This window comes from Juglans microcarpa x Juglans regia, chromosome 7D (assembly GCF_004785595.1).
Source record: "Juglans microcarpa x Juglans regia isolate MS1-56 chromosome 7D, Jm3101_v1.0, whole genome shotgun sequence".
Classification (NCBI taxonomy): Eukaryota; Viridiplantae; Streptophyta; class Magnoliopsida; order Fagales; family Juglandaceae; genus Juglans; species Juglans microcarpa x Juglans regia.
In genome coordinates this window covers 12,112,006-12,134,978 of record NC_054606.1, presented here as the reverse complement: position 1 = coordinate 12,134,978, position 22,973 = coordinate 12,112,006, and the positions used below count along the sequence as shown (strand labels likewise).

Here is a 22,973-nt window from a genome sequence, read left to right as displayed (position 1 = left end):
AAATAGAAGATTTAGTTTGAAAAGTGAATGATGTTGTCTTTGACAATTATAAAAAGAAGAAACTTTTATTTAAAAAACTTGAAAAGTGAGTGGTACTCATTTTTGACATGTGAACAGTGAGTGGTGCTCATTAGTCTCATTTCCAACTTTTCTCCAGTTTAGGTTACGTTTGAATGTTGAGTTGAGTTCTTTATAAATAGTAGTGAATTGAGTAGTAGAAGGAGTTATGTGGGCCCCATCTAAACTGAGTTTAAAGTGTGTTTGGATGTTAAGATGAGTTTAATACTTTTTATGGAAATTGAAAAAGGTTGTGGATCTCACGTATAAAGATATTTTAAGTTGAAAAAAATTATGGATCCCACGTATAAGAGAGTTTTGAGTTGGAATGAGTTTAGTAATTTGAGAGTTGGATATTTGGATGTTAGACTTAGCTTAAAATTAGACTGAACTCAACTAAACTCAGCTGAGTTTGAAAACCAAACGCAGCTAATGTATTTATTGATTATTTTCTTATTATATTTAATTACGAATTATTAAGATATTAGGCCAATCTTCCGAAGATTAAAAGATGATCAATGAAACATTAATCTTTTAAAATATAAGAAAATGTCTATTTATAAGTCGGTGCGGATAACACACATGATAAAGTGCTTACATATCATAATTTGATTTGGAACAGAAGTTTTAAAATTTGAATCTTATAAATTAAGTCTTATCATTAAAGCAGACCAGTTTGAGAATAAAATAACTCAAAATATAAAACACCTTAATTGTATTTTAATAAAATTGGAAACTCAATCGTCTTAAAGTGTAAAACCAAAAGACCATTTGTTTAGTGAGTAATGCTACTAGCCTCCTAACTTGTATATAACTCACTTTACCCCTTAATATGACATCACAATGTGATGCCATGTGATTTATTAAAAAAATAAAAAATTTAAATATATATATATATATTAAAAATAAAATGGCATCCAAAAATACCAAAAAAAAAAAAAATGAAGACTAAAACTTTAGATTTTCTCACCATTTTATGTTTGTATTTTTTATTTTATTTTTATAAGCCATATGGCCTACGTCAAAAAGCAAAGTGAGAGCACCAGTAGCAAGCTGGCCATATGCATTTCTTAGCAAAAGTTTGGCCATTCGGTGGAAAATGGAGGAAGTAACAAGCTGACCGTATCTATAATGTATTTAGCTAGACAATATTATGCTGGCTAACTTTTTCCATCAACTTCTGCTGGCTAAATTTTTCCATCAACTTCAGCTAACCCAATATTTTTTTCAAATATATTATTCACGAGAAATGATAGTTACAATCGTGAGTGTGTAAGCGTCGTGCAATCACTTTAAAAAAGTAAATAAATATAGGACTCACATGAAAAAATAATATTTTTTTAATAGTTGACCTCACTCTTTTTTAAAACGACTATACGACGCTTGCGTACTCTATGACTATACGTAACATTATTCATTATTCACTGTTTTGGCACCAGTTTTCTCCCTCCCTTTTTATTCTCTCCCCCTATTCATTCTACAAAACACAACTGACATTTCTGAACGATTTTAAAAAGCAAAAAGTTACCTGAAGGAGTTTCTGGCTGCTTGAAAGAAGAAACAAGAAAATCACTGGAAGTTGTCTCGCTAGTTGGGCCTGCTCTCTCTCTCCGCATAATCACCATATTTTTTCTATACTGATCTGCTTTCTCTTCCCATGTTCTGTAATTTGCATTTGTTTTGTTTTCTATCTACTTGTGCAATCTCTATAATTTAGTTTGATTGAAATCTTTGATTTGCTAATCTTTGCATTTGCTTGTTTGCCTGCAAATTGTTTGTGAATATTACCCGACCCTATCTCATATGCTACCGACCCAATCTATCAAAATGGAGCCTGTTACCAACCCTACTCTGTTATGGCTCATTGCACTTATGCTGTTGACAGCTACTTCCAAAGAAAGGTTCAATCTCAAGCCTCCTGTGATTTTGCTGGCACTGCCTCCATTTCAACTTTTGACCCTTGTTAGTTGCATGCCCTTCATAATATTCTCACAAATTTCTTTCTTTTCTACACTGATACGACTGAGGAAAAATAGAACCAAAAAAAAACTTTTTAAGATCAGAGAGCTCTTGGCTACTTTTCTTTTTTCTCTCTTGGTGATTTACAGGCAGTATTGGTTGTGTTTTACCCTTCTAGCACTAGGAAATTTTATGTTTTATAGTAAAAGAATATAACCGTTAGAAAAATATAATCGTTAAAATAATATATTAGTTGAAAAATTATGATCGTTACAAAATTATATCCATCTAAATAATATGAATATTAAAAAATTATATTCGTAAGAAAATGTCGTGTTTTATTGTGCATTTTTTAATAAAGAATAAATATACTTATCACCATTTGAATTAAAAGTATAAATGAAAAATTAAAATAGATATTTTAATGGAATAAAAATAAATTTAAAGAGTTATGTCAATAAACAGTAGCTTGCTAAAGTGAAAAAAGTGGATTCTTCAAAATTTAATCACTTCACTACTAATAAAAAATGGCTAGCTTATTAAAAACAATTAAAATATATATATTCAAAAGATGGGTGCGGCTACTATGCGGCTATGCCACCCCATCTTAGCGTAAATTTTTTTTTTAATATTTTTTTAATATATTTAAATATTTTTAAAAAATAAAAAAATAAAAAAATATATCAATATATTTAAAATTATTTTTTTAATTATTAAGTAAAAAAAATAAAAAAATAAAAAATTTGACCCCCTTTTAATAAACCACGTGGCCCACGTCATACTCTGTTACGGCTCATAGTCATTGCATCTATGCTGTTAACAGCTACTTCCAAAGAAAGGGTCAAGCTCAAGGCTCCTGTGACTTTGCTGGCACTACATCCATCTCTACTTTGTTGCAAGCCCTTCATAATATTCTCACAATTTTTTTTTATTTTTTTTTTATTTTTTTTCTACACAGACACGATTAAGGAAAAATAGCAAGAAAAAACAAAACTTCTTAAGATCGGAGAGCTGGCTACTTTTATTTTTGAAAAAATCTAATTGTAAGTGATTCTGCATACTAATACGCGCATCTATTCAATATAATTGGTCAAAAAGTAGATTTTATTAAAAATAGTGCTAATTTAAATTTAAAATATGAAGGTAACAACATTAGTATGCAGATTGGTACATAAACTTGCTTGTATATAGCAAAACTCTTTATTTATTCTCTATTGGTGATTTATAGGTAGTATTGGTTTTATTTACCCTTCGTCATGAAATATTTTATTTTATAGTAAAAGAATATAATCATTAAAAAAATATGACCGTAAAGAAATTATTATATCTATTAGAATAATATGAACATTAGGAAATTATATTATCTAAAAAATATTGTGTTTTAATGTGCGCTTTTTTAATAAGAAATAAATATTCCAATTACCATTAAAATTTAATAGTATAAATGAAAAACAAAAATAGATATTCTAATATAATAGAAATAGATTTAGAGAATTTATTACTTGATATCAATAAAAAGTTACTAACTAAAGTGAAAAAAGTAGATTTTCTAACCAAATTTTGGCTCAAGTTTAGCCACTTTGCTACTAATAAAAAAGGCTAGCTTATTGAATATATATATATATATATTTATATATATATAAACAAAAGAGAAAGACTAAAATCATAGACTCCCTCTATCCTTTTATATTTTTGTTTTTAACTTTTTTAATAAATCGCGTGGCACATATCAAAGAGCAAAATGAGTGAAACAAATTAACATTAAACTTATTTAGTTAATCCTTTTAAATAAATGAGGAGGTGAATAATGAAACAGTTTCTTATACAGCTATGAGAACAGTTATTACTAAAATTAGAACTCTCAAACTTTCAAGCTAAACTACAGACCTATCTGTCATGGGCCAGAACCTAGAGATTGCAATGGGGAATTAGACCCCTTTTCTTCTTTGTAGGTTAAGCATGATTTGTGGGGTGGGGAGTGCTTTGGGAGCTGAAAATGAAGCAACATGTTAGCAAAAAGGAAAGGTTTAATGGCAATGGGTGTTTACATGTGACTCCCGCGCCCCGCTAACGACCTTCCCAATCCCGACCTCTCTGTCGTCATGTGATCGTCGCTATTGCAGCTTTGAGAATGGTCCCCTCTATCCTTGCCGGATTGGAAAACGACTTTGGGAGCCACTGCTGACTGCTCAAAAGACAATGCCTTTTTTCTGATCCGGACGTTTCTTGTAAACCAACCCCACATCGCTTTGTGTGCTTGTTTTACATCTCCCTTCTTTTTGAATATGGAATAGAGATGCGTGGTGGGCTATGTTTGTTTCATCTTTGTTTTTTGTGCTCGCTTGGGGTTTAAAAAAAAAATGCTGGTCTCAGAACATAGAACACCTGATCAGCTGAAAATATAGATTCTAAGAGGGAAAATCGAGACGTGAGCTAATTTCCGGACCAAATCAATATGGAAATTACCAGAATATTGTGTTCTAGATCTATATTTTCATCCAACAAATACCATTATCCAGAGTTATTAGTATCATCATTATTTTCTTCGGGAAGAAGCAGAATAGCGAGGTTGATCAGGAGATAGGCCAAATGTCAAGGCAAAATGGTCAAAAGGGTGAAGCACTTCCTACTCTATTATTGGTTCGCTGGGAGGCTGTGATCATTACGATCCTCTATTGGCCCCTTTAACGAATTTAATAATTCTGAAACATTGTCTTCGTCAATGTTCATAAACATCAAGCCAATTATTAGGTAGTTGGGGCCCGGGGGTCATAAACATTTATACTTTGTAAAGTCCACGTTTTTATATGCTTTTAGTCAAGTTTCTCTTAGAAGTCTAAAACCCATTTCAGATTGAAGAAGTCTCGATTACTACAAACAAAACCAGGAAGGAATTTCTGCATTTTCTAACTAAGCTTGGTCAAGGCAAACCTCCCAGAAAGACTAGTGATAGTCTGAGGAGGGTGGTAATATTGTGATTTTGGAAGCAGGTGGGTCTCCCCAAGGCAACTGGCAAAAGCTCTCTCTGGTAAGTTTAAATAGCATAAAGCTGCTTCGTTCTTTACCTGAATTGATGATTCTCTCTAGCTCAACTCCTTGCAGCAACCAGCAGGCATGGGCAACCTTAATTTTCTTTTTCCTCTCTCCCTCCCTCCCTCCCTCCCTCCCTCCCTCCCTCCCTCTCTCTCTCTCTCTCTCTCTCTCTCTCTCTCTCGTTCTTCTGCCCAGTACTTCTGTTTTTGTCTGTACAGTTCCTCATGAAACATGTCATGTCCTTTTAGTTACACTTGTTTTGTCTTGAATAAGTTTCTGGGACTTGAGATTCCTTGGCCATGCTGGATGGCAGGAAAAGAAGTTCTTGGCTTCACCTTTTTCTGGTTAACTTTTTTGTACAAACCACCGATTGTCTTGTGCTATGGATGCTATGCTGTTGAAATATAATAGAATCCTGAGGTCTTTTCAGATTAGGATTCTGAAAATCGACGAACACCATATTATTTTCTTATTCTAAAATAACTTTTCCGGAAAGCGATTCTCAAATCCTTTGGAAAGTGAATGATGGAGGTTGTGATAGGACACTGTTTTTTGCCGTCACTTCTCTTTTTGGAGGAGGAGACCTAGCTTGCTCACACGCCAGATTTGAGTTCCATTTTAATTATTGTTTAAAAATGATTGTTATAACTATTTGTATTTAAAATGGATGACTAGGAAAGAAATATGATTAAAAAAAACTGATTTTAAAAGGATATTATTTTTTTGCTAATTTATGTCTGATTTCATAAGTCTTTCATGATAGAAAAACTACAGCTATAAGTCTCTTCTAATGTCAGTTACTTCATCATATGTCATGGCACTTATGTTAGACTAACGTTAACTAGAAATAATCCCTGTTATTTATGAAGTATACGATATAATAGTTTGTATAATAAGCAATATTGGAGTACAAATCTGAATGTGACATGTTTGCCAAGATCTCCTAATGGAGGTCTCCACCTGTGACATTTGTGCCTGTTTCTCTCTCTACAAGATTGTATGTCCTTGATTGCCTTAATCTACTTTTTGGGTCTTCGCATTTCAACAATTACTAGATCTTGGACTCCCGGGGAATCTTTTGGGATTTGCATTTGAGTTTTCTGGCTGATGGGAATTTGTAGGGGTTTTAGCCATTGAAGAAAAACCGATGTCTCTGTCTACTTTAATAAAGAGATTACAAGTAATTCAAATCTATGTGCCTCTGGCTTTCTTTTCTTTCAGCTTAGCTGGAATTCAAGTCATAAAGTTCAGTTATTGTTGAAAAGTCCCACACGACTTAGGAACAAACTCATCCTAGTCTTTATAAGGAGTTACCTCACTCCTCCTATGAGGCCTTTTATGAGGAGAAATTGGTGTTTCTATATGACATTAGAGCAGATTAACCTATGACCGATGATGGACTCCTGTGACCTACCAACGATGATGGTACTGAAAATACCGGCCTACACGTGAGGGGGCGTGTTGAAAAGTCCCACACGGCTTAGGAACAAACTCATCCTGGTCTTTATAAGGAGTTACCTCACTCTTCCTATGAGGCTTTTTATAGGGAGAAATTGGTGTTTCTATAGTTATCTTCTAGGATGCTAGAATTCTAGGTACTCGTAATCTCTTAATAGATTTCCCAGTGCTTCTCCAGCTCATTATTAAATAGTTTGAATCACTAAAGATTAATTTAAAGAGCTCCATTCTTTGTTTTCACCTTAAACCTCTATAATATTATATTGGATGGTTTTTAAGTGCTTGTTTAGTCATAGCCTTTGCACAAATATGAAAAGTCTTGTCACCCCCAATTTTTTCTTTTTTAAATCGCTGACATAGAATCGAGTTTTTCTTTTCTTTTCTCATTTCATTCAAGGATCAAGGAAGGAACATGGTTGTTTTGTGCTTTGTCCCTTTCAGTTTGTTGAAACCATTCGGGGTCTAAGTCAGTGAATTCAGATATTGTGCTTTTGTTACGCTTTCCACAAGATCAAGTAAATGTTTGAAGTTATTGGAAGTGAGGGGTTTCAATGGAGTAATGGTTGTTGACAATGCGCTTGTTTTGGAGGCAGCAGCTGCCACTGCTTATTCTAATTCAACTCTTGGAACCCGGCAGGACAAGCCAGCAAATATATGGTTTGTCTTCTTTCACTTTCCTTGTATTATTTATATATAACTAATTTCTAGGAGTATAGAACAGTAAGAGACAATGAGCAACTGGGTTCTTTGTATCTTAAATGCTCTTCAATTGGTGAAATGATCAATATTTCTTGGAGAGTTGATTTGCATATTTTCACCATCAAAAAGCATATTGACTTGGTTTGGGGGCTGTGATGGCTCAACAAATTTGGGACAGCCAAAAACAAAAGAGGGCCTAAAAGGGAATAGTCTGTTTTCCTAGATAGATATGGTGGAACTGATGGGGAGTCCAATGTAACCTGTTGTCTATCATTTTTATTGTCGAGAAGCAACACCTGGATTCTTTTTTAGCCCAGAAAGAGAGTGGTTCTGTTCATGTTTGGCTAACCGGTTCCCCAAGTCATGCAAAAGATGTCTACAGTTTGTATGAACAAGCCAAATTTCATTATTAGTACCATAGAAGGATTTTGATTGGTTACAAATTTTGTTATTCTAGCTAAAGCTTTACTCACTTTCAAGAGTGAGGGTGGAAGTCCTCAACTATCGCCTGGAAGAATTTGGACATACCCATGCCTTAGACAACAACCACAAGTTCACTGTTATAAACTTAGAGAACCAGGAGTTGTTTCTCTGTAAGCTCTCTCTCTCTCTCTCAGAAGTTTATAGAACCATCTACCGATGCCTAAGACAATGAACATGTCAATTACATATTTGTATTCCATAGTACATGCAAATTTACATGCTGCACAAATATCTATGATCTTTTTAGCCGTATAGATTTTGTTTTTTCCCTAAGAACAAATTTGAGAACTCAATTGCAACAGATATCCTTTATGCGAGCCTGCCAAATAAGCATTTAATTTCAACTTTTAATTTTCCTTTATGTAATCTAATTTTCCATTTTCAACTTTTAAGCTTTGTTGGAACCTAGTGTTATTTTTGGACATGTAGGGTACCCATGTTCCAGTAGTTTCATGGTACATTAGAATTTGGGTGTTCTATAGTTTATTTTGAACAAAGAGGAGGGTGTTTCTATAATTGATATATGTTTTTCTTTTTCTAAGCAGTCTATTGTTTTCAGCTGTTCAAAGGATTATGTTTCATTAGTTTCTTAGATTCTAAAGAATGTTTTCTATTTATTAAAACTGTTTCTGCTTTCCTCTGCTTGTTCTTAAAAGAAAATTTCAATAAAGTCATCTTAGGGCTTGGACTTCATAAGAGGCCCTTGAATCTATCCTCTTTCTCTACAGAGTGAAACAATCAATTTGTCAACATTTGCTTTACATTTCTTTGCCGCTAATTCTTCAAATTAATTATGAGGAAGGCTCTACAAATCAAGGCTCAAGAGGGTTGAGGCTTCAGTTAATGGAGATAGTGGAGTTCCAACAATCACACCTTTGCAAAAAGTTGATGTTAAGAAACCAAGTAATAAGAAAGTTGCTGCCATAGCAGGAGGTGTTGGTGCAACCCTGGTTGTGGTTGTCATTGTGGTGATTGTGTACACCTGCTTGATGCGTGCTAAAAGATTCACGAGACGAACATCTGAGACAGGATCCTCCCTAGCATCTCCTCCAGGTAAGTTGGAGTTTTTATTTGAAGATGGACGGACATCAGACACTGAATTGATGGAGTGCATACTGAGATGGCATTTTATGTTGTGAAGTTTATTATATGACTTAATATATGCCTTTTCAAATGGTGAAAGAAGCATGACTCAATATCACACGCATCCATTACCTTGAGAACTTTAGTATGAACAAAATTGACAGTCCAGACTTACAAAATGTGTCAGAAAATATAAAAGCATCAAAGCAAACTATAACTTCTCCTAGTGCAGATCATCCCAATATGGTTTTGAACTAGCTGGCTCTGTTTTCCCAAATTGTCCATCTGGACAAAAGGACTTGCCTATGTAGGAAAGATTGTTTATATCCAAAATATTTGCTTTTAAGAACTCATTGATTGTAGCAATTTAGTGCCTTTTGATTAAGGAGCCAAATTTGAAATCGAGCATTTCATTTAAAGGTTGTATGTTTCTCTTGAAATCATTAAAAGTTTTTTTGATTATGTGTGTTCAGAAGAAAATGCAACCACCTTAAAATATTAGGACGGTCAAGACTTTTACAGAATACAGCTTTCAAAATGTGTAGTGGATTTCCCCAAGTTATTTGTCCAAATTATTTGACACAGTATCTTTGGCATTGGGAACCTCCAAAGTCAGGTCCACTGGATGCTGGACCTTTGTGGATTGTATATGTGACAAGTGTAATATGGTAACTACGATCAATGCTTCATTTGGTAGGTAATATATGGTATCTTGTTTAAAATTTTTCAGTTGAATATGAATCGGGAAATGCATCCCCGTATGGTGGGCTTCCTTATCCTTATGATATGCAGAATTTGAGGCAGCTAACGTTTCTGGAACTAGAGCAAGCCACATGCAATTTCAGTCAAAGCAACATCATAGGTGAAGGTAGATTTGGTTTAGTTTATAAGGGACTACTTCAAGATGGATCAATTGTGGCTGTCAAGAGATGCCTACATATCCACACTCATCATTTTGTTCATGAGGTACATTTAACATTCTATAGAAATAAAGGTAATTTTTGCAGAGACATTACCATTCATAGTGTTGATACAAGTTCACATTTGACAGATTTTCAACATTCTAGTGAGACTAAATTTATTGACTCAGAAGAAGTCTTTTAATAGTTTTCTTCTTCAGTAGCCCATGACTTTGTTAGCATATTTAAATGCTATGTAAACAGAACATTGTTGACCTCCCTTGATGTAACACAGGCAAACCGGATAGCTTTTGTGCACCACATCCATCTTGTCAAGCTTATTGGTTATTATGAAGATAATCATCAACAATTACTTGTCTATGACTATATCTCGAATGGAAATGTTGGAAATCACCTCTATGGTAACTCTCTCCCTCTCTACCTCTCTCTCTCTCTCTCTCTCTCTCTCTCTGAAGTGCACGTGTTTAAAGACAGCGAAGGCTTACCTATTGGAAAGCTAGACATGTGGCGAAGGCTATCTATTGCTTTGGGTGCAGCGAAAGGTATATGCTTTGGTTTGTGTTCCTTTGCATTCCTCTTTTATGATGTTCGTCTCATACTTTTATATTTGGATCAGGGCTTGAACACCTTCACAGTTCGGTGCCTCCTTTCTTGCACATGCACTTTAGAACTAGCAATGTTCTTGTAGATGAAAATTTTATGGCCAAGGTTTCCGATTATGGACTTTATAAACTGCTAATCGATGGTGATCTGGCTGAATCATCTTCAATGATAGACTGCTTTCTGGACCCAGAGTATGTCATCTTTCTTAGAAGCACACAATTTTGCATATTTAATTACATGCTTTAATTTCTATTTACAATTTAGTGAGAACTTTGTTCTAGTTGGAATGCAGCTGTCAATTTCCCAAGATTTTATTGCGGGTTTTGTTCAGTGAATGCATTTCTATGGTAAAAAGAGTGTCTTCCCACTATTAATGAAGTTATTCATACTTTTAAAGGATGCTAGCATAAGTTGCTAATACTTCAGAAAAGACCTCTCACTAAGTCATGTGATTTTCATTTTCTTACCAATCAAACACTCTGAGATAATTTCCTTGCACCTTATTTCCTTGTGCCAAACACAGCCTCAATGACATTTTTGTTTCACATTTACAGTAATTGGAGACACAAATTAAGCTGACTCCCTAAACCTTATGATGCAAGCATAGATTTACTTTCAGTGCCTTGTTATCTATTGATTTAGTTCTTAGGATGGAAATGGCTTCATTTGCAACCTAAAAGTTTATGTATGAGCTCGAATGAACTACCATTCTTTTGAACACCAATGGAGGATTTTATGTGGTGCCCTTGACCCCAATGTTAGGGACCCCGGTCTTGTCCTTAACACTAAGGACCACAAGCTTGTCTTGGTGAGGATAACGACCGAGTGACCTTATCAACTTGTTTGGCATTCCACAAAGGGTTGGTGTTTGGTTGATGGAATGATGAAGATGATGATGAACTTAGGTAGGCTAAGTGTTTAGGGAGGGTAAATCAATGTGGGCGGCTAGGGATTTGTCCTTGAGTGTGGCGCCAAGATGATGGGCTAGGGTTGGATGAGTGAGGTGAGGTTAAGGTTTTGCATGATCTAAGTGATGATTATGAGTGTTTGATGCAATGTGGATGGCTTGAAAGGTGCCCTTGATCTTTGAGCTACTTGGATGGTAATTAGGGTTGGTATAATGAAGTGTAGCTAGGGTTTTGTGAGGTGGCTATGATGGATTTCGAGATTGGGAAGAGTTGGCTTAAGGTTGGAGTTTAGTATGATGTTAGGGTTTGGGAATGAGGTGGAAGAGTGAGGCTAGGGTTGCCGTGGCTAAGGATGAGAGATTAGGGTTTTGGATGTTGGATGGCTAGGGTTGTCAAAATGGATATGGTGAGATTATGAGATTAGGGTTGGGTTGTTTGGGAATTGATATGGAAAGATTCTAAGATGGTAGGAATCTTGGAGGGAATTGGGGAATTTGGATTTGGCTAAGATTGGCAAGTCAATGGTTGACTAGAGAGATTTTAGGAAGAGTGATTTAAGGAATTGAAGAGGATTTGCAATTCCTTAAATTAAGGGATTTGAATTTGAATTTGAGGAAGTCAAGACTCCTCAAAGGAATGAGTTACCTTATAGGGACTTGAGGTGGGCGGCTAGAGTTTTATGGAGGGAAGGCTTATGATGATCGCCAAATATGGTAAGTGTTGTATGGGAAGATGGAAGACAATTAGGGTTTCGGCTAGGTCAATGGATTTAATGGGTGAAGGGCAATTATGGTAATGGCTCACTTATGGAAATTAGGGTAAACACTATGGTTGGTCGAGTTGGGTATGTGGGAAGATCAAAATGGTTGAATGGAAGGGTTTGTGGCCGAACAACACAAGAATGCCTCAAGAACAACACAAGTAATTCTCAAGAACACAACAAGAACAATGCACATAAACTAATAAGATCAAATGATAGAAAATGGAAAACAAGAGATGGAATGGAAAACACTTATAAGATTAATAGATCCTTAGGGATTCACGAATTGCACCCTAAATATGAAAAGAAACAAGATAGATTGAATCACACCTATTCATGAATTGCAAGGTGTGATCATCTTTTAGGGAATTCACGTATTCCACCCCAAAGAGCCCAAGTGCCTAGCACCGAAGGGTGATCTCAAGAACAAAATAATCCACCCACAATGGGAATTTGCCAAAAGATGTAAATGTAAAGACTAAGGCCTCGTTTGTTTTCAGAGATGAGATAAGATTTTTTAAGATATGTATGAATAGTATTGAGATATGTTGAGTATAGATGAGATAAGATAAAATTGTGTTTGTTTATAGAGATGAGATGAGATTAGTTTGACTTTTTTTAAAAGTATTTATAATGGTGAGACCCACAACTAATTATATTATTTTTTATAATAAAATATTGCCAAAATATTGAAGGTCGTGCATGAACAGTACCACCGAATGAAAAACAGTTTTCACTTTTCGTTTTCGGCGTTTTCCTCATTTCCTAGCGTTGATGTATAGTCTAATAACTGTACAAAACAGTAACAACAAGGATGAAGGGTTAGACAACAGATCAGCTTTCTTCCTAACCGTACAAAACAACAATCAAGGAGAGGTCAGATCAGTTTTTTTTTCTTTTTTGTACAGTACAATTTATAAACAGTAACAAATTAATAAGAGATGAAATGAGATGAGATAAAAAAATAGGTGTTTGTTTTTAGAGATAGTCTATCCGTACAAAACTTAGAAAAGTTTTCAGAGTTTTTCGTTTCATCCCTAAAAGCAAATGAGGCCTAAGGATCCTATTTATAAGGATTACAATTTGGAAACCTCCAATAGGTCCATTGAAAAATAAATAATTAAATTAAAATAATCAATAAGCAATAACATAGTTGGCATGGGCCAAGTTCATGTATGGCATGCATGAGCCCATGGGTGGGCTAGGCTGGCCCATGGGCATGGCTAATATTGCTGGCATGTGGCTGACATAGCCTAGGCATGGCCTGGCTGGCATGGCCCAGGTAAGGTGCCTGGGTGCTGGGCGTGTGCGTGGGGCGCTGGGCTGGGAGCACGCTAGGCGTGCGTGCGAAATTTCTGGGTGCTGTGCGCGCGCGGCCTAGGCTAGGCGTGCTGAGCGCACAGTGCGTGTTGGCCTGGTCACCAGCCTCACTGGGTATCCTGGGCATATCAAGGCAGGGCCCATGGCATGCCCGTGGGGCTGCTGTGGGGCTGTCCAGCTTTGTCTTGACATGGCTAGTGGCTTGGCCATGGGCCACAAAACATGGGGTCCTACCAGTGTGCTTTGGCAGGAGTCGCGACGCCAAGGTGCTGACCGCACGGATCACATACCCCAAGCACAATGTGAAAGCTAATGTGTGCAAGGATGTAGTATATAAGTATACATTTATAAACACAGCGGAAAAATAAAAAGGGGCAGATTGGCCTGCTAATAGTACCAAAAAATTTAAATTACAACCCCACACAAAATATCCATAAGCCACCAGTCACCCAATCCTCGACATAAAATTTATACAATCATCTGACTAAGAAAAACACCAAACAACGCTACATAAGGGGAAAGGTACTCAAGTGTTCACTCCTCAAGCGGAACCAATCTTCCAAGCTCATAACCATCCTCGGCATCAATGTCTACAGTTGAGCAGAACAGAACCGCAGGTGGGGACGCCACAGTGAGATTTCACAATCTCAGCAAGTAAAGCCAATAGAATGACACCCAAAAATACAAACGCGTAAAAATATATACATTTCACAATAAAGGGGAAAAATTAAGATTATTTAGCATTACTAAAATTGTATCCAAACCAATTTCCTTCTCAATAATCCTAGAAAAACCGCACACTCAGAAATCCACATATCCATTTTTAAAGCATCCATTTAATAACAGCATGCACCATAGTCTCCCATAGGGACTATCCGCACACCCTAACTCCTTTCGTCACACCACGGGTAACAATCGTGTATGTGACTTTGTAATGAGCGATGCCCAACTCCGCGCCCAGCGCATACGTGTCTAGGCATCATCTAGCCTCCGCCAGCAGAGAGGCTACGGAGTCGGCAGGAAAGCGTTACAGTCTTGTCAGAGCCCATTCCCGAGTACCTAGAGGAGCTCCACCGTGATAATGCCACATCTCAGCTTGGGGCCGTGATCCACCTAAAGTTCATACAATCATTTTATTTACGTATGCACCATGGTCTCCCCTAGGGAGCATGTGCACACCCTGGCTCCCTTTGTTACACCACGGGTAACGACCATGCGTGTGACTTCGTAACAAGCAATGCCCATGTCCGCGTCCAGTACGTACGTGACTAGGCATCATCTAGCCTCCGCTAGCAAAAAGGCCACGGAGTCGGCACGAGAGCGTTACCGTCTCATCCAAGTTCGTTTTCAACCGGCGACAACTCAGGAGTTGTCACTCAGTTTTACACGCTCTCAAGTGACCAAAGGAGCTCCATCGAGATAATACCCCATCTCAATTTGGGGTCGTGATACGCAACCACCACAAAACACGTTTTTAATAAGTAACACTAAAATCACAGTTTTCTAATTTCACAGCACAACCAAAGAACATAGCACAATTAATAAATTAATCACAGCACAGACATGGATTAGAGCACAGTTAATACAATAAAGGTAAATATCAATAATTAATAATGCAAATGCGAGAACACACAGATATTGGATGACATGGCAATAATACATCAACCAATGGCCAAACAACACACAAATTCACAAGTCACAACTACATGCGTTTCCCAATGCTCCATCCGACCCTCAGCCAACAATTCCAACACAATGAAACTGCAACAAACACAGTTAAACAATTTTTCAATGTCAGTATTCCAAGGGTCAGCCTAGGGTTTTACTTACCATGCGGAATGCTAATTTTGGATGAGCAAGCACGCTGACTTAAAGTATCCCTCTCAAATCGAGAGGAAATTGTGAATGTGCACAAGCACAAGTCGTTGAGCAGATGGAAAAGTGGTTAGTTAAATCTAAACGTAGCCTAAAAACAAAATACTAAGTGAGTAGCAAACGGGCTTACTGTGGTGGTGTCTGGAGAGGCAGTGGCGGGGCACAGTGGACAGCGGCAGATTTTTGGGCAAAACAAGAGACTCAACATGGGGATATTTGTGGGTGGCAGATTTGATGAACTCAGAGAATGGGGAAGGACGATGAAAACATTGGTTTGTAGAGGGGGAGAAGGGATCGTGAAGGGGGTGTGGCGCAGGGGAGAAAGAGGGAGGAAGAGGAAAGTTTTTAGGGTCTTCTCACCCTTACACGAAACGGTGTCGTTTTAGTGGGGAGGGCTGGGCTTTTCTCATCAGCTTATGGGCTCACACACTGGCTGGGCCCTAATCTTGCCTCCATTCACACTAAAAAGAACCCCCTTAATCCACATATTTGGGCTCCACCTCACTAATAAAAAAAGCATGCATTTTCAAACTTGGGCTTCACATGGATTAGACTTCACATTATACATTTTTAGATATTCTTCTACTATTTTCTTTGTGGATGTCTTAAACCTGTAGACTGATATCTACTTTAATCATTTATTTAAAGGTTAAGTTCATTGAAGAATTTTTCAGAGAGAAGCGATGTGTACAGTTTTGGCGTCTTCTTATTGGAACTAATTAGTGGGCATGAAGCACATAGCAGAAGCCAGTCGGAAAAACAGGAAAATATAGTATTGCAGGTACATGGAATTTTTGCACCCCAAATGATTCATCTTCCTCATCATCACTAACATCAACATCTTGCTTATTAAAATCCACTAGTTTATAGAGCCTTAAAACTAAATGCATGAATTTAGCTAGGAAGATTTTATCTTGTATATGATAAAAACTTTCAGATTTCTTATGTAACTTTTTTAATTTAAATGGTTAAGATCCTACTACCTTAGCATTCAATATTGAGGTAACAAAATAAATTATAATGGTCAGGGATTTTTAAGAACTTTACTGTAGAGTTATACTTGGGAGATTCCAATTCATATAATCTTTTTTGGTTGAAGTGCTACCCTAAAGGATAAAAAAGTTTGATTAAGCCAGTTATGGTGCCTAACAAATCCTTTTCGATTTTGAAGGCTAAGAGAAGCAACAATTTCGACAAGTTTGTCGATAAAGCACTAGGAGACCAGACAATGGATGTTGCCAAACAGATGCTAGAATTGGCCTTACAGTGTCTTGATACTTTAATTAGAAGACCATCAATGAAGAGAGTCGCCGAAGAGCTGGAAAAGATTCAAGCGAGCAAATATGGTCACTTGCATTCTGGGTCGTTTGAGATAGGTGCTGTGAAGCTTGGTAGTGAGCTTTTCAAATGATTTCTTTCTGCCTGATGGCCTTGTAATTATTCTTTAATTGTGTTGATTTATTGCAATCATGAGAGTCACAAAAGGAAATCCCATTGTCAAAACATTCTTGAAGGTAAATAAATCAATCTGTTTGGTGGAAGAGATCATCAAATGGGGCTGTGTATGTCATAAAGTACAGTTTCCTTTGTAAATATTATTGTTGGTACGTTTGCTTCATGGATATGTTTAAAACCTGTTTTCTGAAAGCTGCAAACATGCATATCAATCAATTTTGTACTTTTCTAACTCTCATGTTAGTTTCTCACGAGTCCTACCCCATTTTTCTTCTTTCCTTTTTGTTCTGAGAACATCTTCTATATGGATCTCCCATCAAGGAGGATGGGCTTTACTCCCACTAAAGGCAGCTTCTCTTTGGTGGATGTTGTCTCTTTTACTTATTTGCATTTGGGGTTCTTCTCTATAGTGAGCTGACTTGAAACCCCCCCAACCACCGCCCCACCCCTACAAAACAACCACAATGACCGGTATTATGAAGTGTCAAAGAGACAAGTCATTATAGCTAGCTCAATTTTCTTCTACGTTTGAATTCTTACTTTTCAGGGAATTGGGTTTTGTTGCAGATATTTAATAATAGATTATCTTGTCAAGTTTTCGTGTTCAATGATGGGAGGCGGACTAAAGGGGATTGGCTTTGTTCAAGTTTGAGTTCGAGGAATTATAAGAGTTTTATTAAAATTCTATGTCTCACTCACTCATATTTTAATGGGTTTAAATTAATTCAAATATTATCATTTAATTAATGAGTCACAGTGAGATAAGACTGAATCTATTCTAGTTATAGTGGGATAAGAATGTCTCTAGATTTCATGATGGTCATAAGTCTATAAATAGTATTGGGGGTTAAGGGTTCTTACCTACAACATTATTGTGTCTCTTGTCATCTGGAGACACTTGAAAGTAAAGTTGTTAGGGTGATCATTCTCTCATAGTCAGACCAGATTCTTTATCAAACTGAAATGAAGGGAGGTACGTTTTTTAACTATTATTATTTTATTATCGTGGATCATAGAAAATTGAAGATTTAATTATTAATATTTATGTTAAAATATTTAACATGTGGTATCAGAGCCAGGTTATAGATATTCTATGATCTCCATAAATTATACTGCAAATTTTGATTTCCATGTTCATAACTGTGTGTTAATTTTGCGTAGTAACCTCGCATGCTTTCTTTCTCCAATATATATTATTTTGATATGAGCAGAAACTAGAAAGAGATTCGTGATTATAGTTTGGGTATGAGAGGAAAAGTGGAAAAGTTTAGACTTTACGTTATTTGAGTTTTGGTTCAAGAGAAAATAGGAAAGGAAAAAGATGTATTGGCCTCGGTATGTGAAAGTTGAGGGAGATGATGATTTTACAGGTCCTAGGTCGTTGCTATCGGGTAGGGTTTCAAACCCAGTTATAATGGGCGGTTGGGCTTTTGTTTTGGGTTGAAGATATAGTTCCAAATATTGGCTGGCACAACAAATTAAAACAGTGGGCTGAAGTTGACCCAACCCGAACTGAATTTAAAAAAAAAAAAAATGATTGTTACACAGCTTGTGGGCTAGCACAGTAGGCCCGCAAGGTATGGCCCAACCCAGGCCCAACACCAGAATTGAAACCAAACAAAAAAAATGAAGGAACCAAGGATGCCCGACTCGTATTTAACCAAGTCGCAAAATGTGTTGGGTCAATAGGATCCGGTTCCGACCTGGGTCTAGTCACATTATTACAATATTATTATATTATTTTTTTCAAAAAAATAAAAAATAATTATTTTCTTTCTCTCCTCTCTCAAAGTATGTACTTCATTGTTTAATAAATGTATGAATTATTTAAATTTGAGATATGGGTATTAGTTATAAAATTCTTAATTATTGTTTCTTATGAATTTTATTTTATAGTAGACCATATAAATATATGAATTTCTTTTTTTTTAATATATGAATTGTTTGTACTGAAATTATAGCTATTTGTTATAAAATTATTAATTACTGTTTTCTATGAATTTTATTGTATGGTAAGCCATATAAATGTACGAGTTATTTGGACTCTAATTATGGCTATTAGTTATAAAATTCTCAATTATTGTTTTTATTATTTTTATTGTATAGTTGGTGATATGAACCCGTGGGAATGGGATTCCTTGAACCCACAATCAATTTGAAAACTTACACAAGAAAGCTAAAATTAAGTCAATGGATGGAGAATTTAGACTCATTGAGAACTCGTTTCAAGAACGTAGATTATATTAAAATCTAGATCCGTTGAAAAACATGTCTCAAGAACCCAGATTAAAAGGAGGAACGCCACAAATGTTGTGATTTACTTTTAATAAGTTCAAAAATTCAATCAAGAACAAAATGGGTAAACTCAACTCACAATGAAAATTCAATATTATCTAAGCCTTGTGTTGAACAGCTATAAGTATTTAAATACCTAAAGTCAATTAACCCTAAGCCAAACCAAGGCTCATTTTACCCAAAATGCCCCTGGATGAATAGTGTCGCGGCTTCAGTAACGCAGCTACAGTACTTCTTGAAACCCTAGTTCAATAAAATAAAACATATATAGGCCAAGCATCCTCAAACCCGATTATTCTAGACTAATTTTCATGAAAATAAAATAAATTTTTTAAATGATTTAAACAAATTGAAAACCTTCAATAGCAATAGGTCTAAATAATAACTCTAAGTCATGTCTTCCACAGCTTGTATCATGCGGATCAAAACTGATTCTCTCCTTCTTTCAAGTTCATTTTGAGTGTTGGACTCTTGCTAGCTTCATCCCAAGTGGATTATACCAATTCTTACATTGTTTCCTTGATTTTCTTGGCTCTTGATCTTATAATTGATTCATCTGAAACTTGCAAATGATCTTTAAGACTAGGCCCACCTTGGTTCCCATCAGTTGACCATATATATAATTAATTTTCCTATATGGGGCTAATGGTTTGCTCCAAAATTAAGGAAAAGCTTGGTAGCCCAAAGGTACAAGATTTTTTTTTTAATTTTTGATGAAAAAAACCATTAAACTCTATAGTAAATATGGGTATGATGGAGTGAACAATTTTGTGTGTCAAGTTCTACTTCTAAATGAGGATTTTGATGACACTATTAATTCATCCATTAAAGTAAAGTTGGAGTGAATAATTTGTGTGTCAAGATCTACTCCCAAATGATGATTTTGATGACACTACTAGTTCATTTATTAAAATAAAGTTAGAGTGAACAATTTATATGCCAGAATTTACTCCCAAATGAGAATTCTGGTGATACAGCCAGTTCATCCACATAACTTAAGGTTGGATATAACACTTTGTATATCACAGTTTACTCACAAATGAGAATTCTAATGATACAACTAGTTCATTCATAGAATTTAAATTTAGAGGGAACATTTTGTATGTCCGAGTTTACTCCCAAATGAAAATTCTGATGATACAACTAGTTCATACACATAACGTAAATTTGAAGGGAACATTTTATGTGCTGGGGTTCACTCCCAAATGAGGAATCTCAATGATACTATTAATTCATCCATAATAATTTAAATTATGTTATTGTTTATGAGTGTCGAACTCAAAGCATTAATGTGATTTAAATGTTTTTCTTACAATAAGTATACGAATATCTTTATAAGGTTTTCTGTACATAATAGATTCTAGTTTAGAAAAACATGAGCATATCAAATTTATTCTAAGAGTTTTAGATCCTGATTTATTCATTTTAAGTCTAACATCAATTATTATTGAGAATAATGATAAAGGTCAGAAAAGTATAATGTTTAAGAAGATTGAATTAATTACTACGTATCAAACTATAGGAATTTCTTAGTTTTGTACATAATGGTTTGCTTCAGATGCATTGTTATTTCATTAAAGTAATGAGATATGAACAAATTGGTAGTATGATTGTTAGCTGGATACAAATTTATTTTGTTAATTTGTATCGAAAAACCACTGTATCTTTTGGGAGATGAAGGAAATAATGGTCATGAAAATGTAAAAACTATGTTAATTGAATTTTGAAAGAAATAAAGACACATAAAGGTTTAGGCGCCCTAAGCATAAGACATAATTTGAATGGAATGATAAACTTTTTTATAAGTTTTGAATCAAATCTAATAAATGTTTATACTTATTTTTTTAGGTTAAACTTGAGTGCAAATGTTGATGTTTCTTTTTTTTTTGCATGAGTTTCAAATCAAACTCTATAAATGTTGACACATAGTTTTTTTTTATGTGATTAAATTCAAGTACAAATGTTCATGTTTCAATTTATTTCAAAATATCATTTATGTTGGTTCCACTTTTTCTTCTAATAAAATATTTTATTTTTCATGCCTTCATAATAGTGCTTTTGTTAAAAAAAATTTCATCTTCACTCATGAGGCATGTACTAGAACCAAATGAAAAATAATTTATGAAAAACCTTTACAATTTGTGACATAGAATTTGAAACATAATTTATGGCATAAAGATTTGGAGAATATCACCAGAAAAGTTGTAAATGTTAGTAAATAATATATTTTTCGCATTTAGATTTTCTAATATCAAGATGTGTGTTGATTTGTAATAAAGGAAAGTAAATCAAACAAATCAAGATAAAATGACACAAGGAATAAAGAGTTTCTTGAGATAATGCATATAGGCATATGTAAACTTTTTTTCTCTATGATGTTTGACAGATAGAAGTACCTCATTACCATAATAGATGATTTTCATGGTAAGTAATTATCTATCTGCTACATGAGAAGTCTCAAGCCTTTTGCAATTCTTGAGGTACTTCTCATGGGAGGAAATGCAGTTAGGTAAAACAATAAAAATCATCAAATTGGATTAAAGTAATGAATGTCAAGAAAAGTATTATGGGTTAAGTCATAATACTGACCTATTTCGTTAACTTCTTGAAAAAATGTGTAATAAAATTCTTAAAAACAATTGTGTATATCTTAGATTGTGTTTCTAGTAAGTAGTCTCAAATACTCGTTTTGAGTTGTGGAGTGATAGGATACTTGATTTAAGGCATATACATATATAAATAATCAATCTAAAGTAGGACTTTACAATCCAAATAAAAGGAAGTTGGATCGTATAATAGTTAATGGGTACATTATTGATTACTCGGGGAGATTCAAATGATTTAGGCTGTATTATTTCTATTTATAGTTTGATTTTTGAGAAAATTAAAATGTCAAATTTCTTAAGGTTGGCAAAATCACCGAGAGCATAAAAACTAGAGATGCGATTGTTGTGAAGTGCATTCTTATACATCGAAAATTCTTGTAATTCCTTTTTATGATTATCTCAATGATACTACAGAACAACAAACAAATGATCATCCATCTCATCAACGAACCACCGTTGAAGAATTATCCATTAAGATATCAGAATAGGTAACCTCATGTAATTTTCTTGATTTACTATTTGGTTAGGCTATGTGGTGTATTTTCAAATTTTGAATTTGACATAAAAACAAATAAATGGCCACATATGTTTTCACAAGTTATAGAAATAAATGATTCTATAAAAGATCAATGCATAAAAGAGTGATTGAAATCCATGTATTAAAGTAAAGACTGTAATTTAGTCTAAATTGTTTGAAATATATTAAAAGTCGAATGTAAATGAGTTTTGGAGACAAAATCCTGATTTTAAAAGTAATGTTGAACGATATAAAGTCATACTTGTAATTAAGGATTTTACTCAAAAATGGGCATTGATAAAAAGGAGAGATTTTTTAATAAACCTGAAATGACTCATTCAGGATTATTATACATTAGTAACTCATTACAATTTAGAGTTACATCAACTGGATATGAAAATAATTGTAGAGTGAAAGTTTGAAATCTACAATAAACGAATAAAAAGACTACTTAGAAAAGGTAAAAAAAATTTTGAAAAATGGCATATGAAATTTGATAACACTAATACTGTTTTAGGATTTTGGAAAAATATTTATTATTAATGTTTACACTTGAAGGTCAGTGGAAGTATATTTGTATTTATGATCATGCATGTATATGACTTTTTAGCAAGTATAAATCATGGTTTGTAGTTTGATATTAAAGTTAGGTCTCTAAAGAACTTTAAAAATGAAATTTATGAATGAGAGATCATTCATAATTGGGATTAAATTTTAATACAAAGACGAAAACTGTTAGGATTGTCTTAGTATATTTGTATAGAGTTCTGAAAGACCTTGCATGTAGAATTGTTGGTCAATAGATACTTTAAAAATAAAATGTAATATACTCAGTATTTTACAGTGTTCTCAAATTGATTAGGTTGTTAAAGAAATTTTGTATATGATGGTTGTACAAACTTGTATATAGCTGAATATCAGTTTTATAATTGACATTATTGG

The 22,973-nt window shown here is 34.7% G+C and overlaps 1 protein-coding gene and 1 long non-coding RNA gene across 2 annotated transcripts; one reads left to right on the top strand and one right to left on the bottom strand.

Annotated features, from left to right (window-relative positions):
- Positions 1-4,064: 4,064 nt before the first annotated feature.
- Positions 4,065-16,776, top strand: LOC121238787 (probable serine/threonine-protein kinase PBL28). The gene is made up of 10 exons (XM_041135813.1): positions 4,065-5,044; positions 6,949-7,164; positions 7,664-7,799; positions 8,492-8,742; positions 9,503-9,738; positions 9,967-10,093; positions 10,163-10,234; positions 10,309-10,486; positions 15,807-15,942; positions 16,336-16,776. Exons 2-10 carry the CDS (start codon positions 7,080-7,082, stop codon positions 16,567-16,569), a joined length of 1,455 nt encoding a protein of 484 aa, XP_040991747.1. The 5' UTR covers positions 4,065-5,044; positions 6,949-7,079; the 3' UTR covers positions 16,570-16,776.
- On the bottom strand, positions 5,195-10,235 carry LOC121238789. Its single transcript, XR_005935172.1, has 2 exons — positions 10,114-10,235; positions 5,195-5,227 (listed from the first exon to the last, which is right to left on the bottom strand). It is a non-coding gene; the product is annotated as an uncharacterized LOC121238789 (long non-coding RNA).
- Positions 16,777-22,973: the final 6,197 nt, after the last annotated feature.